Genomic DNA, 20,639 nt, shown 5'->3' with positions numbered 1-20,639 from the left:
CCTCTTCCCACCCTGGGCTCCTGCTCCCAGTGTGGATGGAGAAGCACCAGGTAGGATGTTTTCTACTGAGGACGCTGTGAGCCTCCTCACACGTGTTGAAAAACTTTACTTGATATTATTAAACAACAACTTAATAACATTAAACCATGCAAAGCAACATTTACCTTTAAAAAACTGCATTCCATTTAAGGTTTTAAAAACAAACTAACTAAATATAAGGAAAATGTTACTGTGCCTGTGAGAGGAAGGTGGAGACGGAGGGAGGAGAGAGGACCACATTTCATACTCCTTTCGTCGCGTTTCGCCAAAGGAAGCGCAGCTCTCAGGAGACGGGCCATGAAGACGGAGGAAGCTCCTGACAGCAAGAGTTTGCCTCAGACGCTGCCGGGGGGGTGGCAGGGGGGCAGTCACCCCCGCGTGGTGACATCCACAGCGGAGCAGGGGAGCAGCGAGCTTGTGAGCTGGGACGCGAGAAGGACTGTGTTCTCCCCCACCCAGGTGCAGCCCATTTAGTTTGCCAACACAATGTGGGCCTAGTGCCCTGGTTCCCGATGGGCAAGGGCACCACACTGCACTGTCACCCCCCTCAGCAAGCCCACTGCCATGGCCCACACAGCCCCTGCACGTGGAAGCTGGCCCGCGGGAGGAGCAGCCACTTCCATCTCCACTATGGCTCTGACGGGACTGGACAGGTGTACACCCAGAAAAGTCTCCTCAGGTCATATGTTAAGGTAGACAGACTTCACCTCGAGGCTTAAAGAAAAATCCAAAAATGTTACTACAATAGTTAATTTCATGGGTCAACTTGGCTAAGCGATCGTCTATTAAACACTACTCTGATGTTGCTGTGAAAATGCTTTTTAGATGGGACTGATATTTAATGGGTAGACTTTAAGTGGGTGCCCTCCAAAATGTGGGTGGGCCTCATGCAATCAGTTGAAGGCCTCAAGAGCAAGGATTCAGGCTGCCCGAAGAAGAGATTCAGGCTCAAAACTGTAACACAGAAACCCTGCCCAAGCTTCCAGCCTGCCAGCTTGCACTGTGGATTTTGAACTTGCCGTTTCTCACAACTACATGAGCTGATTCCTTAAAAATCAATCTCTCTCTATTTATTTATAAAATATCAATTCCATGATTGCTTGGAAAACCAGGGAGTTAAAAGTGTAGATGAAAAAGGCTTTCCCGCACTCTTCATGCTTAGTTGTATTCCCCACTAAGTCCTTCGACTGATTCATGAATATGAGATGAGTCTCTTGAAAGTTGGGGGCAGTGGAACCAGGGGACTGGGTTGCAACCTGGGTGCAGCCTCTACTGGGTGGCCACAGGCCCAGCAGAACCAGGCACGAGGCATTTCAATCCTCGGTATAAAACCAACAATATCTACCCTGCGCGGAGGGGGCAAAAAGGTCCAGAGATGTGAAAAGCCAGCTCAAAACCTAGAAGGATCAATGCTCACTACATGGTGGCTTGGGCTATTATTGTTATGCAAAAGTCACTAATAAAACACACTTCTGCCTACCCCCAAGGAGGAGAGACCCATACAGGATAAGCAATATAATGCTTTAAAGACCAGGCAAGTGACACAGTGGGTGACTGTGGGAACTCCAAGAAAGGGGAGCTGATGCATCCCCCCAAGGCAGATGAGAGGGAGTGGCAGGGGAGCAGGCATCCAGTTGGAGGACGTTGCAGGACCAGGAGTCAAGCAAATCCAGGGAGCTGGCCAGCCAAGCTAACAAGTCAGGGACACATGGGGAAATCGCTGGGCTGGGAAGCATTCTCAAGAGCTAGCTTATGCATGGACAGAGATGTCGGCAGAACAGAACAAGAGTAAAGAAGGAGCCGCCCCCATGCACTCTTTCAGACCACGCCAGTAGGTTGTGCAGAGACACATTCTGACTAACCACTCTGATGTCCAAGTATCAAAACTTACACAATAAAAAATTAGTAAAATGCAGAAGGCACTTGGAAAACAAGTGATGGAACTCTTGAACATTTACACTGAAGTCCCAGGTCCTGTAACACATACTGTTCACAGAGTAAGAATTCTAATAGGTGGTAAAATTCTGAATGGATTGCATTTTGCTTTTTGTGCACATTAAAATGAAAAAACATATTCCATTAACCTAAGAACACAGTAGTAAAATGCATGCAATACAGTAAGAGCTCTGCAATGACCTATAGTTAATTGGTAAAAAATAATTATGTTGTTATAAGATTAAGCCTGTTTTTCTGTTCTTCATCTTCTTCCTTGTATTTTCTTACTTTTCCACCATGACTGTGAACTGCTCACAGAAAGGGGTAAGGGGACTTTCGAAACCCTGACAAGAGTAAGTCTAAAGAGAGAGTGTGCCCAATGAGTGTGCCCAATGAGTGTGCCCAATGAGTGGCGCTCACGTATACGTACGAGTGAACACATTCAGCAGGCCAACAACTTTGCCCAGATGCAAAAGAAAAGTTCAGAGTCTTTCGGATCAAGGGAAGAAAGGATCTGTGGTCCACGACCACATGGGGCCACAGGCAGGCCGCCCCGAGAGGCACCACTGTGGCAGGCAGATTATTTCAAGATGAAAATAATCCAGGCCCAGAAGACCCAGGAAGAAACTCTGACCACTCCCCTAACTGCCTAAAAAGAATTTGGATGGAGGACGTGCTGCAGGAGGAGCTCTCACCAAAGACAACTACATCGTAATGTGAACTAGGGGAGGTGGACCCCACGCAGGAAGTCAGGGAAATCTGTTAAAATGCCGGTCTCTGCCCCATTGTTTCTTGATCCAGCAAACATCTGTTTACCAAACATCTTACTCTTTTTCCTCTGCCTGTGATTTGCCTTCTTTCCCTTTAGTCCCAGACCCCACCCCCCTCTCCTTCGGTTGGGATGACACAGACACCTCGTTTTGCCTGCCTGTCCCTGGACTCGCACGTCGATGCGGATCCCATATGTACGAAGTCTGATTTCTCCTGTTCTCAACCTGTCTCGTGTCAGTGTAACTCTTGGCCCACGCAGAACCCTGAAGAACAGAGGGATGGGTTTCCTCCCCAAGCCCGGTGCGCACCTGGCTCACAGAGGCACTTGTAGCTGTTGCCCACGCCGCGGCAGGTGCCGTGAGCGCAGGGGCTGAGGGCGCAGAAGTCGACGAGCTGGGCGCAGGCGGGGCCCGTGAAGCCGGCGCTGCAGCTGCAGCGGAAGCGCAGGCCGGCCGCGTAGCAGGTCCCGTTGTTCTGGCAGGGCGACGAGGCGCACGGGTCCACCTTTTCCTCGCAGGCAGGTCCGTAGTAGCCTACCGGAAAACAGAGAGAGCAAAAAAATAAGGCCATGTTTACATATAATAACTAATAAACCGGGTCTGCAGTTCTTAAGTTTTCTCCATTGTGAGTTGATTGACCAATTATTTCATAAATAATTTCCAGATATGCACAGCCCAACAATATGAGTGAGCCAGGTTTCCTAGCTTTGGTAACTGTAGGTTAAAATACTAAGCCCTGAACTTCCAACTCGGTGAAATATGAAACACGTGACTACTTAGATGTCCAGACATACAGGGGCATGAATGTATTTATAGGTATACAGGTGTATGTGTGTGCGTGTGTAGACTAGAAAGATGCCAAAAATAAATTAATGGTGGTGACTTTCAAGAAGGTGGGACTGGGATCAGTCGGGGGCTTTCACCTCTTATTTTATACACATTGCTGGGGGAAGACATTCCTTATTTTGCTTTAATAGATAAAGATGTAACATTGAATTTACAACTTTAAACCCATATAAATAGGAAACAAAGAAAAAAACCTGTCTCCCACCCTTATAAACCATTGTCCCCTATTCCCTTCCCTATAAGTAGCTTCTGTTAGAAGTTTCTTGAATATATACTTTTTTAGAAGTTGATTATTGCAATGGATGAACAAACAGTGGTGCATTTATACAGTACGGTCTGGCAATAAAAAGAAATTAAGTTGACTTGTGCTATGACATGGACGCACCTCAAAAAAAGGAAGGCAATTACAAAATAACATATATTGTGTAATTCCATTTACATAAAATGTCCTGAAAAAGGTACTCTATAGATAAAGTAGATTAGTAGTTGCCTAGGACTGGGGTGGGAAAAGGCATCACCTTTGAATGGCCATGAGGAGCCCTCTAGGGTTGAAGTAAATGTTCTAATATTGGATGGCAGTGATATGGCACAACTCTGTCTATTTGCTAAAAAGCACTAAGTTGTACTCTTAAAATGAATGAAATTTATGATATGTAAATTATACCTCAATAAAGCCTAAAACATTAAAAAAATTTTAAAGCTGTTTATTGTATAGGTGATATTTTATTTTGTTTTGTGTGTGTGTGTTTCAATATTTCTCAGTTCTAAAAATTGTACGTACATATATACATGTGACTCTTAGGTCTATGTGTCCAGAAAGGTATTTATTTACCAATTATTATTTACCAATGCTTTGGTAAAACCTATTCTTCTTTTAACAGTTCAAGAGCAGCTTGAAATTAAATAAAGATCATTCAAATTTTAGAAATAAAAGTTAATTTTAAAAATATAGTTTTAATTCCAATATTCTCTTTAACTTTTATTTAATCTATATATTTACCCATCTTCACACAGAACTCCTAGCAATATTGGCTGTATTTGTTGTTATTGTTAAGAACACTGTGAGTATATAAAACAAACAAAAATAGCTACCAGACTTAATTATCTGTAGCATCAGTCATAAATCGACATAATCAACTTCGTGTTTTTCTGTATGGAAATAGAAAATTTTTAAAAAATCCAACACTACTGAACGTTTTATGAACTTCCTGGTAGTTTTTAAATTTTAGAAATTGTACTAAAAATTTACCACATCAGGTTTAATAACAATTGAATTCTCCAAAGGATCCCTTCACAGCCTGGGACAGAATATAATTCTATCCCTCACAAAATGTATTCCATTTCACTCTGACTGAAAAGAAGATACTTATGACCTCATGACAAACTGAGCTGCCACGGCAAGTCCTGACCTCTCTAGTCCACTGCCTCACCCAGAAAAGAGGGCTGTAATTATTTTCTTTATAAAGTTGTTGTGGGCTTCAAAAAGATACATATCAAAATTCCTAGAACAGCTCCCAGTGTTGAAGGAAGGAGGGAGGGAGGGAGGGAATGAATGAATGAAAGAGGGAGGGAGGGAAGGAAGGTAATAAAACAGCAAAGCCCAGATTCACTGGAGGCTGATATGTGCCAGACAGTTCTGAGCCTTTCAAGCATTATTTCATTTAACCCCATACAGTGTGATACAAGAACTATTAGTAACCCTACTTTACAGATGAGAAAATGGAGACAGAAATGTGAGGTAGCCAATTCAAATCTGTGTAGCTGGTAGATGGCAGAGCTGGCATACAAAGTCCAAGCTCTTAACACGCTGCAATACTGCACAGGAGAGAAGTCAGTGACAGACCAATTAAGATGTTATGATGTGTAAACATACCCAAGACTTATGTTTCTATTCTGTTTGTTGATGAAAGAGTAAATAGGAGACTTATCAATCAAGTCAAAGGCACAAAAATCACTCTAGATTCATGTTGAGGTATACTCAGTTACAAATATTAATATAATCCACACAGAACGTTCCAAGTAGAAAGGAAGATGGATAAAAAGACAAGGACAGGTTAAAAATCATGACTTTGGGGAGAGATAATATTTCAATAAGGCCAAGGGGAGCATGGACAGTGAATATAAATAAAGGCACTGGTCAGAGGCCAGATCATGAATGGCCTTACATACCACACTAAGGAGTTTGTTACTGGACATCCTCTATTTGGGAACATACTTTGTGGAGATGCATGTGATGTAGGGCAATTATGGGATAATTTTCCTGGCTTCCAAGATTAGTAATGACCATTAAAAAAGAGATTCAAAGATGTAAATGCTGCATCAATTTTGAAAATGCTTTTTGTTACGGACTGAATGTGTCTTCCCAAAGTTCTTATGTTGAAGCCCTACCCTTCTCCCAGTGTGATGGCATCAGGTGGTGAGGCCTTTGGGATATAATTAGGATTAGATGAGGTCATGCAGGTGGAGCCCCTGTGATAGGACTAATGTCCTTAAAAGAAGAAGAAGAGACCCCAAATCTTCCCTTCTCTAGCATGTGAGGACACAGCCATCAGGCAGCTGCCTGTAAGCCAGGAAGAAGGCCCTCACTTGAACTTGACCATGCTGACACCCTCATCTCAGAATTCCCAGCCTTTGTAACCATGAGAAATAAATGTCTGTTGTTTAAGCTACCCATCAATGGCATTTTGTGATAGAATCCTGAGGTGACTAAGACACTATTGTTTTGACCAGTAAATTCTCCGTTTTCTTCTATTACCTAAGCAATTGCTATCCTATTTATATGACGTCCTTTGTAAATGACACATTTTCCACAGCCACCACCTCTTAAGTGACCTTCCTAAGGAACAAAGTTTTATAACACAAAGAATGAGGAGCCAGCAAACTGAAGTTTGAATCTCCTTACTAACTGTGGGATCTTGAGCAAAGTACTTAATCATTTTGTGCTTTAATTTCCTTATAAACAGTGGGTTGATCTCTGCTGAGTAGGATTAAGTAATATTGCACATGATGATGCTCAGTAAATGTTGGATCCCCTTCCTTTTAGCAGAGGTTCTCGGGTAATTCCACGGGCCCATACACCCAGAGTTTGTGGCGAGAGAAACTGGAAGGAAGCTGGACTGTCAGCCAATCTCTGGAACATAATCAAATTTCACATCTTTATCACAACCGCTGGTGCAATTAGGGTCTACTGTTGCCCACTTTTATAGAGGAAGTCTTAGAGACTTGATAGCAGAGAACTAGTCCGGGGACACTCAATTAGTAAGTGGGAAATCAAGCTTTAAACTGAAGTGTGTGTGACTACACATCTGGGCCCTTAGACTTCATGCTAGGCTGCCTCACATAAGAGAGTTTGTGTAAAAGCATTTGAGAAGTTGAAGGTGTTATGCTAGCATAAGGAATCACAACCAGATTAGACCCATCAGTATCACAAATTCTTTAAGATAACTTTAGAAAACAGAAGTCACTTGGCAATTACAAATCTGAACTCTGTGCTTTTGAATATCCTGGGCCTAACCGGTTCTCAGTATTTCTAATACCACATGAAGGATATTTTTAAAATACAATTGTGAAATTTGAGTGTTAAGGAGTAAACATATCACATGTACTGCCAACTCCTTATAAAATCAGAAGTCATCTTTAAAATAATCCAAATATAAAATTTAAAGCCAAGATACCAACCAGTGCAGGCAGAGCCTACCGATCCGACCAGGCTGGGTGTTGGCCAGTCTACGCTCTGCTTTAATGCATGTTACAGGGGCGCTGCCAAACCTTTTGAAATTCTGAATCAAAACTGGCTTCTAATCATGATACTGATCATATGAAGGTTACCTGAAAGTAGTTTCAAAAACTAAGTAGCGAAATGACAGTCTCTTCAACAGATGGTGCTGGCAAAACTGGACAACTACATGGAGGAGAATGAAACTGGACCATTGTCTCACCCCATACACAAAAGTAAACTCAAAATGGATCAAAGACCTGAATGTAAGTCATGAAACCATTAAACTCTTGGAAAAAGACATAGGCAAAAACCTCTTAGACATAAACATGAGTGACCTCTCCTTGAACATATCTGCCCGGGCAAGGAAAACAACAGCAAAAATGAACAAGTGGGACTATATTAAGCTGAAAAGCTTCTGCACAGCAAAAGACACCATCAATAGAACAAAAAGGAACCCTACAGAATGGGAGAATATACTTGACAATGACAGATCCGATAAAGGCTTGACATCCAGAATATATAAAGAGCTCACACACCTCAACACACAAAAAACAAATAACCCAATTAAAAAATGGGCAGAGGAACTGAACAGACAGTTCTCCAAAAAAGAAATACAGATGGCCAACAGACACATGAAAAGATGCTCCACATCGCTAATTATCAGAGAAATGCAAATTAAAATTACAATGAGGTATCACTTCACACTAGTAAGGATGGCTGCCATCCAAAATACAAACAACAAATGTTGGCGAGGCTGTGGAGAAAGGGGAACCCTCCTACACTGCTGGTGGGAATGTAAATTAGTTCAACCATTGTGGAAAGCAGTATGGAGGTTCATCAAAATGCTCAAAACAGACCTACCATTTGACCCAGGAATTTCACTCCTAGGAATTTACCCTAAGAACGGAGCAATCAAGTTTGAGAAAGACAGATGCACCCCTATGTTTATTGCAGCACTATTTACAATAGCCAAGAATTGGAAGCAACCTAAATGTCCATCGGTACATGAATGGATAAAGAAGATGTGGTACATATACAAAATGGAATACTACTCAGCCATAAGAAGAGGGCAAATCCTACCATTTGCAGCAACATGGATGGAGCTGGAGGATATTATGCTCAGTGAAATAACCCAAGCGGAGAAAGAGAAATACCAAATGATTTCATTCATCTGTGGAGTATAAGAACAAAGGAAAAACTGAAGGAACAAAACAGCAGCAGAATCACAGAACCCAAGAATGGACTAACAGGTACCAAAGGGAAAGGGACTGGGGAGTATGGGAGGGTAGGGAGGGATAAGTGGGGGAAAGAAGAAGGGGGTTATTAAGATTAGCATGCATGGGGGGGTGGGAGAAAGGGGAGGGCTGTACAACACAGAGAAGACAAGTAGTGAGTCTACATTTTGCTATGCTGATGGACAGTGACTGTAAAGGGGTTTATAGGGGGGACCTGGTATAGGGGAGAGCCTAGTAAACATAATATCCGTCATATAAGTGTAGATTAACGATAACAAAAAAAAAAAGAAAGAAAGAAAAGGGGGATTACTCCCTGATAGGATAAAACTAACTGTAAATCAACAATTAATGCATGCTTTAAATATCCTTAATTTTGATCATTTAAAGGGTGTCAGATGATCAGCTATGGAGGTACATTTTTCTGATAATATTCCTTTCTCTTAAAAAAAAAAAAGCATTTCCTGTGTGGTGACCTCCAATGAGTTCTACACAATGGTATGAAGGGCATATCAAAGTGTGGGCAAAGGGTCTGTTTGTGTTTATACAGAGGATCAAAGCCTAATTGGGCTAACCAGAAAATGAACTAAGATACGATATGAAGAAGAACTTCCAACATCAGCACTCTCTGGAAGAGTCATACCAGAAGATGATCATCAAAGAACCTCAACAAAGATCCAGGCGATGCTGCAGTTGTAGCTGCATTCATCCCACCGGTTCCTGGACTTGCCATGGGAATGAAGAAGGAGATATCTAAGCTGGCCTGTGCATACAGTAAAACAACAAATTTGACTGGATCTACACTGTTGGAACTCAACCAAGAATTAGGAGAAGTGCAAGTTGTAGTTCTCCAAAATCTTACAACTACAGACTATCTACTGTTAAAAGAACGTATGGGATGTGAACAGTCCCCAGGAATGGGTTGTTTTAATTTGTCTGATTTCTCTGACTGTTCAAGTTCAGTTGGACAATATCCACCATATCATAGATAAGTTTTCACAAATGCCTAAGATGCCTAACTGGTTTTCTTGGTTTCACTGGAGATGGCTGGTAATTATAGGTATGCTTTGGTTATGTAACTGTACTCCTATTATGTTAATGTGTGTGTGCAATTTAATTAGTAGTTTAAAACCTATACATGCTGAAGTTACTCTACAAGAAGATATGTCAAAGAAATAATCAATCTTCCCATGTTTTCTCCCGCCTGCTACTTCTATAGCTTTTCTTCTTCCTTCCTAATTACAACCCATAAATAGAATTCGTGCCTCATATTGAATTTACTGTGTATCACAATTCTTCCAAGTGGTAAAGATACCTCAAGACAAATGCTGGGCATAGAAGCCACAGGGCATAAATATGCAAAGAAGTAAAAAGCTAACCTTTTCAAACAATATGGCTTCTCTCTCACTTACCAACTTTACATTTCCCTGTATGGCCCCGGAAGATGACTGGTTAGTCAGAGACTGGTAAGATTCCTCAAGGGAGGAACAACCCAAGACAGGCATAGTCACAGGGGGTACATCAGGTGGGAAATTGGGGATCAACAGAGGTGAGGCCTAGAACCTCACCCCCCCTGTTCTGAGAGAAATCTGCTGTATCCGTGGATGTTTTATTGCCCTTGTCTAGCTTGGATTAACACATAGTCTACAGGCACACACCTGATCATCTACATTTGCTCTCTTACAACACTAAACTATGTTTTCTACCTTTATCTTGCATCTACCTACCACTTCAGCATTTTATTAAAAATAATAATAATAAAGAGAGAAATGTGGTATCCACATATAAATCAAGTATAAAAATCAAACGAATATTCATATTTGAACTGATTGTTTATAGTTCATGATGCGTGATCAAAACCGAAAGTTTCTGTGATGACTGCCCTTGCACTGTTCACCATGTAAGACCTTATTCACTATGTAAGAACTTGTTCACCATGTAAGAACTTGTTCGTTATGCTTCAGAAGATTGGAGACTGATGAAAATTAGGCTTGGGGTGGATTAATGATTGCTCATTGAGCATTGACTCCCCTATACAGAATTTTATTGTTGTTAACAACCATTTGATCAATAAATATGAGAGATGCCCTCTCAAAAAAAAAAAAGAGTACAGACTTCCAATTGTAAAATAAATAAGTAACCAGGATGTAATGTATAGCATAAGGAATATAGTCAAAATACTGTAACAACTTTGTATGGTGATAGCTGGTAGCTAGAATTATCATGTATAATCATTTTGTTGTACACCTGAAACTAATGTAATATTGTATGTCAACTACCCTTCAATAAAAAATAATTATCTACAAAAAAAAAAAAAACTAAGCTATAGCCAAGATGATAAACTGTGCATATTCAGTATCTAGATATATGAGCACCCGTGTAAGTGACCCCAAGCACAGAGTGGTCAGAGTCTAATTTCCCTGTGTAAAAACAGAAGTCTGTGACTCAGATAAGGCACAGCCTGCTATAAAGTGCACCTCTGTGTTGAATTTACAGACTGCAGGGCAGTTCTATGAGTTAGCAGAAAGATATTTTACACTGCAAGGTAGAAAAGGCCTTGAGTTACCTATAGCTGAGACTCAGCCAAAACAGATTTCATCTTTCCAAAAAACATTTTAAAAATGAACCAAGATTCTCCTTCCCTCAGTTTTCTTCTCTCAACACACAGACACACACACACACACACACACACACACACACACACACACACACATCACATATTAGGGGTTTTCAACTCCATCCTCAATAAGAGGAACCTATACACTCTTGCCTGCATTCATTCATGATGTGACAACCCTAAAAGCAATGATTTTACATGGCCTTTGGTAGTTTCCGTTTTTATTAACATAACTCTTTAAGAGATTTGACTGGTCACTCTATCTCTTAAGGGAAAAATGGTTTCAAAGTCCTCTTGCTGAATATGCAAACCAGATTAGTTATGATGACACAGGCAAGAGGACTGGAAAACAAAATTTAAAATTCTTGGGTTCAACCACATTCATACACGCATTCAAACTCTAGAACATGAAGGACTGCATAGGAGAACGTGGAATTTATACAACCGCTTTGTGGGATATTACAATGTAAATAATAAAATAACAGTAGTGTTTCTGAAATGACTGATAGATTAGTTAACTAGGAGAGGAATACAATAGCTCTAACTGGAAGCTAACAAGCTAATATATTTAAGAGATTTACAACCCTACATGAAGGGCAGAAAATGAAAATCTATCTGATACTGTCAACCATCAGGTACAGAGAGAATAATAAAGGCAGTGGTTGGTCTCATTTGGAATCTTATTTCCTGTCACATGAACCTCATGTGATGGACATCAGGAAATGCTAGAAAGAAAACACAACAGCCTCAGAGAAAAACTCAAACACTGGAAACAATGCCAGCAGTCCACAGACTTAAAACAACTCATTGCAACAAGAAGTTTAGAAAACGATGAAAGATTAAAGGATTAAAATGGAAAATAAAACAGAACTATGGAAGAAATCTAAGGAATGAAGGGCTAATGCAAAAAAACAAATTTAGCTAATTGCTGCTTCAAATTTTGTATCTGAACCAGTATTTATATAAATATGCTCGCTGAACATTTATTATGTAAATAAAAAAGAAATCAATACCCTTGAGATATGCACATTATGGAAATCAGGTATTTAAGACCAAAAGAAAGCATTTTTGGATGGTTTTAAGTTGCTAGTCAATGAAGTCACTCCATCTAGAAAGCAATCTGGATGTCACAAGTTCCTGCAATATTAATAAGGGGTAATATGGAATAAAGTGAGACTGGCATTTTTGCTGACAGTATAAAGAGTGTTTATATAGAAGAAATGATTTGTGTAGGCACCTTAAACTTGACTCATGATTTCACTGTCTGGGCAAATGGTTCAAGTCTAAAACGTGGAAGTTGCACCTGGTTGCATCCTCTCCCTTAACCCCCATCTCTAACAAATCGGTGGCTATTAATAGATTCTACCTCCAAAAGGCTTCCTGAGCCTGAATGGCTTGTTTAGTCTCTGCCTCCTCCATTTCTGTCAAAGCCACAATTATTACAATAATTGTGCTTATTACAATAGCTTCCTCTGATGAGATTCCCCACTCAATTTCATCCCTATAACCAACTTTTCAAACAGCAATGAAATTCATTTTCTTAAAATGGAAATATTATTATCACTTCCAATTGCTCTCGGAATAAAATCTGAGCTCCCTTCTGTGGGCAATATTAAGTCCAGCAGCTCTGACCCAGCTGACCACGCTGACCCCTCTTTCTCCAGCAGCTGGCTTCCATGCAGTACCGGGGAACGACAAGCCACTGCCCACCTACAGCTGGGCTACATGCCACTTCCACTGCCTAGAAGCTCCTGTTCCTGCTGCTTATGCAGCTTCAGTTCTTGGCTTCAGTGTTAGACGGACAGGCCTCCGTGACCACCCCATTCTAGGCACATACCCCTTTTCTTACCCTGTTTCACAGTACCTTGCTCACTACCCTCCTAGCACTTTCTTGAATTGTCAATGACACAACTGCGAATTGGTGCACCTGCCTCTCATCTCTCTCCCACCCCCAACAAGAGCACAGGCTTTGGGGTGCAGAGGGTGGGGAAGGGGAGTGAGTCCTTTGGTCCCTCTCACCCTCGAGCCTCGGCCCGCAGCACAGTGGCCACTCAGTAAACATCTGTGGATGAATGGACAGATGAAGGAATGGATGAGGGGCAGAGCACATATTCTAACAGATTTGTTACACAATAGGGTAATTAGTAAAAGTAGGTTGATAAGTATGTATTAGGTTTTGGGAGTTACAAAGAGGGAATATGAGAAGAATGAATATTAGTCACCAGCTGATTTGATTACAGATACATAAATGAATAATCATTGAATCAAGATAAAGGTAAAAAATTTAGTTCACCTAGGTGTGAGAGAACAACTCGAGGGCATTTTTTCTTTCTGCAAGCATTTATGGAATGATCCCAGCATGGTGTGAGGTTGGAGGGACAGGCCGGCTTTCACTATGAGATCTGGGTATGGGGCCCAAGCCGCAGGAGCAGCAGAGATCCAAAAGAAGGCAGGGCTGTGGCGGGAGGGGCGGGAGGGGCGGGCCCGGGAAACCCACGGAAGAACTGGGTTTTGCTCCAGGCCTCAAAGAAAGCCTGAGATTTGGGTGGGGAGACAAGGGAGAGGACCAGTATCAGAATCAGAGGAGAGGTTTTGGCTAATGTTTATGGAAAACTTAATTGGGACCACATTTATTCTGGTTCTAAGAAAGCAGACAGTTATGCAAGATAAAGAGGAGAAGGGGGAATATCTAAGAAAAGCAATTACAAACCCATCAGAGGTACGAGACCCAAGGTGGTTACATTTAAAATGTGACTTTTCATTTCTAAGAAAATCCATTTGAGATAGTAAAAACCACCTTCAGGACTTTTTCTTTAGCAGAACAAAAAGACAAATTTAGATCTAAGAAAGGAAAATGAATAATAACTAGGAAATAGTCAGAGGGCTATTAAATCAACTCTTAGTTTAGACTAAATAGAGAAAAGGCAGAAGAGACAAAACTTATTTAAAGTAGATGGGTTATATGAGCAAAAATAATTGGCTATTAACAATGGAAATTTAGGTTTGGTCAGAAAGTCCTGTGTTTTCCTTTGGGTATTCGTTTCCCTAACTGATACTAACTGAGACCAACCAGGTACCAGACACCGCTTGGAGACCTCCCATTTGAGTGAAACAGACCGTAGAGAGACAGTAAGTAGGTATCAGCGAGGGCTACATGCTGCAGAAGCGGCGAGCCCCGGAGAGCAGTGCCTGCAGCAGTGCCCTCAGGGAGACCTGCACGACCCGAGGCAATGAGCCATATTCGGGTCCAGGGGAAGGTTTCCGAAACCGAGAGCATCAGGTGCAAAGGCCCCACAGAACAACTGTGTTCTGAGTGAATGGCGTCCCCTGCAGGTCCCACACCCTTGGTGTGTTGAAAATCAAGGCGGTGGCTAGAAGGAAGAGGGGAAAGCAAGGTAGGAAGAAATGAGGCTGGGGGAGGCAGCTGGGGCTCTGCTGGTCCAGGACCACACTTTGGGTGGGAAACTACTGAGGTCTGAGAGACAGGAAGTGAAGATGTGAGGTCTAGATCTTACCAGGATCGCTTCAGCTACCGTGTGGAGAACGGGCTGCAGGGCACAAGGGTGAATCTGAAAGGGAACCCGCTGCCGTGGGTTCCAGACAGGGGCCTGGAAGAGGCTGGGGATCCAGGCAACCCACTGAGCCATTCCCCTGATGTGAACAAGAAGAAGAAATGTGGCTGTAAGAGAGCCAGAGGATTGCCTTACGACCTTGGTGTTTTGACTCACTTCGGGAAGTCTGAGCCTGGAGAAAAATGGAGGAAACAAAAGCCAGGAACTAAGAAATGGGAAAAAGAAGGAAGACACAGGTCCTGAATACCTGCCCCAAGTTACTCAACAACTCTGCAAGGCAGGTATCATCTTTCACCTGTTGGGAAACTGAGGCCCAGAGGGTTAAGTTGCTTAACCCTGGTTACTAAACCACCTAGTAATCGACTGAAGTGAAAATTCAGCACAGAGTTGGGCCTCTCCAGTGACTTTTGAATTTGGAGCCTTAGTTCCTTCATGAATTTTAAGCACGAGGACTTGTGGAAACACCAGCCTAGTGCAGTTTCTTCCATTTCCATACAGAGGTGTCCAAGGGGGTGCCCAGGCTCTAGTGTGAAGTTGACAGTATTGAGACCATGCCAGGAACAAGCCCATTAGCCTCTTTCTTGTGGAGATCAAGATTTCCACTGCTAATGAAGGTTTTCCAGAAACCTTCTTGGTCTGCTGGGTATAATTAATCCCTGAGAGGACTCTCTAATTGCTCTCTTCAATCACAGTGGTTTTGAACCCCAGCTGAACACTGGAACCACCTGGAGAGATTTTAAAAATTCAGTGCCTGGCTCCCACCTCTGGAGATACTAACTTAATTGGCCTGGGGTGTGGCCTGACATCTGGATTTTTCTTAAAGAGAATACATCTTTCCTTTACACAGATTTTTCTCTGCTAGTAGTCCCCAGGTTTCTTTCATTTGGTTCTGAGGAAGAAAATGTACGAACTATTGTTCAATTTCATAAAGTTTTTTTTCTCCCAGTCAGTACAGATATATCTGTGCACCCAGTAGAATCACACTCAACTCTACAGTATTAACTTGCTACATTTAGCCTCCCAACATCCACTCTACCCTTTATTTTGACAACTGAGCACTGATTTTCCTCTGGGAATCAACATGCTTGTTTTCCCAGCACTTACCTTTGAGTTGGGATGGAACTGACTCTAAATGCCAGCTCCAAAGGTGACCTTGTGTCTGAGACCCGGCCAGCCAAAGCAGCCCCTGCCATGGCCACAGGGAGTGGTTTGGGGTGGGTAAATGTCTCAATTCAGAACCATCCAAGTCAGCTGCAGGGCTTTCAATTTGTTGGGAGAAGATAAGCTGTGCCTCAGCCATCTTAAGAATGGAGCCAGCGTAGGAAAGCAGAGGGAAGATAGCTGGGGAGATAAAAAACTCGGGCTTGAGGACATTATTTGAGCCCCTGGATCAAGCCATGCCTGAGTTCATCATGGATATTTGTTACACGAACCAGAACACTCCCTTTTTTTCCCCCCTTCCTAGCCTTTTATAGTTAGGTTATCTGTTACTTAAAAATCAAGGTTTTGAATGGATACAGAGACACGGTAAAAGTTCCTTTGCATAAAAAAACAAAGTACTCCTGTATTCTGTTTTTTGTATAAAAAACAAAGGCTACTACTGTACTCACCTAGTCAAGTGTCCTAATTTAAAAATTAATTAAAAATAATAAATGGATGATAAAAACAAGGGTAAAGACACTCAGGAACTGAAGAAACAGGGTGAGACAAAGAAAAGCCCTTCACAAGTGTGTCTATGAGCTAAATATAATTTAGACCCTTCGGACATTCTCAAAGACCTCAAAAAGAAGAGGATGGCTGGTTTTTTAGTTGCTTTCACAGCTTTAAGTCTGTCCTGCTTCTCTTAAGCCTGGTCTCTCTGTGAGTCCCACCTTAAAGATGCTTGTAGGTCTCAGGCCTAGATCTGAATAGTTCAGAATTAGGCCCAGGATCATACCACATGGTATTTTGGCCCAAAATAGACATAAATTTCACTGTAGCCTCCTTCAATTCTGTGGTCTAAAGAGGGATATGTATGCGGTGATAAATTCTGCTGCAGGGAAAATAAAAATTATATTTGCTTCTAGGATATCTGTGTTTCTATGGTAAAGGATCTTTGTTGTTTTTAAGAACAATTGTATGGACATTTTGCTTCCACTATGGAGAAGTTAAGTTTTTAACAGACTATCCCACAAATCATAACTGTAAACTCCCGACCAGGAAACCCCACAATTATCCCTTGGCTCTGGTTAGTGAACAAAAACAGGCACTTTTTCAAAGGGAGTCAAAACACGGGGGCAGCAGCCAGCACAGGATAAGTCTCATACTCGGGGCACTCCAGCCTGCACACACGCACATGCGCTACTTATTTTTTAAAAGAAAAGCACCAAGACGTGATTAATGACTCCATTCATTCATCACACTATACCTTCCAACTGCCATCTGCCAGTACTCACTGGGCACCAGAATGGTCCCCAAAGGGGAAATGGACATAAAAGTGAGTGAGGTACAAGACCCTGTCATTCCCTAGAGTGAATGCAGCTGCCCCCACTGCCATTAGGAGAAGCAAACAAAATTCCTTATGGTATTTTTATTTAAACAGTCTCAGAGAAACTGTGCTATGTGAAATAAATAAATAAATAAATAAACAGAAAACTGAAAATAGCCATAAATCAAAAGTTAATCAGCAGGCAAAGACAGAAATAAAATTTTACTCACACTTAATAAGTCTTAATACCCTGCTCTGTTTACAAAAGGTAAAGTTATATACTGCTTGGAACTCCAAGGATCTCAGCTGCTATAACTCCTAAATGAAATGGTGATTTAGGGATAATGCCAAATTTTAAAAGAATAAGAAAAGGATTTTATGTAGGCCTGGCAATTTTATGAGAACATGTTGCCCATTTCTTATGTAAATACATGCAGTTTATTGTGGTCCTAAGAGTGCTTTTACCAAAATCATACACATGGAAAAAAACCACCACCAAATCCCAGAACTATGTAACCCTTAAGTCCTTATTGGGTAACATACCCAGTTCCTGAACAATACACATTATCTCAGAGATAATTTTTATGACATGTGTGGCTATTGCCTGTAAATCCCTTTAAGATGAAAGGTATTACCAACGACATTTAAGTTGGACAAAAGGATTTATATGGCTAGATTACGCAAGGCAATAAAATGTGGAAAAACAAAAATAGTTTGGATAAATCCTTGAAGCATGTTGCAGTGAGATTTAACCTACAGGGCCTTTGGACCAACATTAAGTTTTAGACCTAGAGTCGTTCAGAGGTTATGAAATTTTTCTCTACAAACATTACTTGACATCAGCTGGATTTATTGAAGCAGAGGCTCTTTAACTGATACATTTGAATCAAAGACTTTCAGGAATAGCTACTCTAGAAGGTATAGTCAACGTGGATGGTTTTATAACAAGGAAACAAAGGCTGGAAGAGAAAAAAATTGTGCAACTCACACCCGGTGATGTGACTAGCTCCCCATCCTCATCATGATAGCTAACATTTATTTGGCACTTACTGTTTGCGGAGCACAGTGCTAGAGGCTTTCTCTGTTCCTCCAGCCTATGAAGGGCATACTAATATCATCCCCACTTTCTAAATGACAAAAATAAGCCTCGGAGAACCAGAGAGCTGTAGAAGAGGTGGGTCCAGACTTTCAAACCCAACAATGTGACCCCAAAATCCCACCAGGAAGCACTCTCCTCCTGCTTTATCACCGGGCCCAGACTCGGGTCCACTGGCCTCCAGGCTGGAGAAGGACACCCGCTCCGCAAACCAGGCAATGAAGTTTCCAAATTACAGGGTCTGTGGCGTCTGAGACTAAAACCCAATGCTGCATTCTGACAGTTCCAGGACTGAAAGAGACGAGTCCATACCTGGTTGCCTTCAGGACCACGGTGCGGAAGCAATCAGCACAGATTTTATGTGTTATAATCCTACCAGAAGGTGTGACGCCAGAAAATATCTTTACATTAATGTTTTTAAAATACATTGGATGAAATAATATTTTCTCAAACTAGTGCCTAAAGCCCCTTTTCTCACTCTGGTGTCTCATTTGCTGTATACCTTCTGTAATAGGTAGATGCCGAGAAGGTCGTCAGATTCCACGGCATGTACCCTGTAGAACCAACAGATGTGCTTTGCTGCTGAATGCTTTATTCTCCACTGATTTTTTTAATCCTTATTAATTTATGTGGCATTCTACTTCAGAAATTGAGATGCTAAAGCAAAGATGATGGCTAGACAGTACTACCCAGAATTATTTATCTAATTAAATATATTCACATATGTATTTAAATACCAAGAAGCAGCAATGGGAAGCATCTCTTAGACATCTTCAGAATCAAAATGCATTTAGTGTAAAAATCTAATGATCCCAAATTTCTGAACCAAACACAAAGACAGGATCAATGTAAAGAGGAAATACACAGGCCATAAAATGAGCTTCTATTTACCTACTTTGTTGTTGTTATTACTCAGTAAGGCATGTATAAGAAAACGCACATGGCGTTTTTGCTTTGTCTCTTATTGCTGCCACTGTAACCAGAATCTGAAACTGCACTTTTCCAATATGGACCTAATGAAAGTTAAGTCAAAATTCAAAGAAAAGACAGAACTCATTGCTGAAGGATAAAAACCTACGTGCAGAAGAGCGGACTCCTTCTAGAAGGGCAGCTGATGTCAGAATTACTGCACAAGCTGGCCCTCAGGCCCACTTGACTTTGAACTTCTGGGAAGAGGTTAAAAAGAAGGCATGAGTCAAAGAGACAGGTACCCAGGAAGTAATTCATCCTCTGAAGACTTGGCCCAGATGAGCTGGGAAAGGATCCTTGAAGGACACAGGATAAGGATGAAAAGGACGGGAAAGAGCAAGGACATGAACATGTGGTGCTGGAAGCTCTATCAGAGGGAAGGGGCAGCGTGAACAGCTCTCTGGACTGGGGGGGGATTGCTGTAAAAGCATTTCACTGGAACAAAGAAAAAATGAAATAGAGGAGAAAAGTTCCAGCCTCTTCCAGACTGAAGCACTTTTATCAAGGACTAAACTTAGAAGCTCTACAACCCAACAAACTTTGTATTTAGATTACTCATGACTATGGTTACAAACATAATCTTTTAAAATAAACAAAATGGAATCTATTTTAAAGAATATATTCAGAGATGGCATAGGACAATGGTTAGGAATGCTGGTGCCCAGTTGTCTGGGTGCAAATTTCTAGCCACGTGATCTCAGGCCAGTTATTTATCCTCCTGTGCTGCAGTCTCCCGATCTGTTCAGTAGGAACATAACAGGACCCACTTTGTAGGATTTTTGTGATGATCAATGAGTTGGTAGACATATCGAGTGATATCTAAAGGCTGACTTTAATTGAAGTATTTAACAAATTTTATTAACTTCCTACTAACATAAAGTATGGACCTAAAGGCTCCTCAGCAGGGTGTTGGAAGCAGGCAGGAGGGAGAAGATGAATAAAATACATTTCCCACCGTCAAAGGATGACACAGGGAAGCAGGCAGGCAGAATTAACACTAAATGAAAAGGGGGCAGATAGCAAGTAACAGTAGGAAATAACTATAAATTTTCTTAGTGAGACAATGGTACTGTATTTATGAAGGAGGATGGTCTTATTCTCAGAAAACACAAACTGATTTATTTGGGGACAAGTGCCATGATGTCTGTAATTAACTTTCAAATTACTTTGCACAAAAACAAACTACATGCACAGCTACATACATATAAAGCTAAAGCAAACATGCCAAAATGTAATCACTGGGGGGAATGGGGGTGGGTGGGTAACAGAAAGAAATGGAGGCTAGAGTCAAGGGTTGTCCCCAAACTCCAGAACGTTCTACGGACTTGAGACACTTTCCAAACTTGTTTTCACAGGGTGGCCGATCTGAGAAGAAGGC

The 20,639-nt window shown here is 41.5% G+C and overlaps 1 protein-coding gene across 1 annotated transcript in view; it reads right to left on the bottom strand.

The window, feature by feature from the left end:
* The window catches only part of DNER (delta/notch like EGF repeat containing), a 267,700-nt gene that overhangs the window by 54,042 nt on the left and 193,019 nt on the right, over nucleotides 1–20,639 (bottom strand). Inside the window, exon 8 of the mRNA XM_036997832.2 lies at nucleotides 3,054–3,278. Coding sequence (XP_036853727.2) covers nucleotides 3,054–3,278 — 225 coding nt within the window. The remainder of the gene's footprint in view (nucleotides 1–3,053; nucleotides 3,279–20,639) is intronic.

This window comes from Manis javanica, chromosome 12 (genome assembly GCF_040802235.1).
Source record: "Manis javanica isolate MJ-LG chromosome 12, MJ_LKY, whole genome shotgun sequence".
Taxonomy (NCBI): domain Eukaryota; kingdom Metazoa; phylum Chordata; class Mammalia; order Pholidota; family Manidae; genus Manis; species Manis javanica.
The sequence above is the reverse complement of the archived record's forward strand: the minus strand, read 5'-3'. Positions and strand labels throughout refer to the sequence as shown.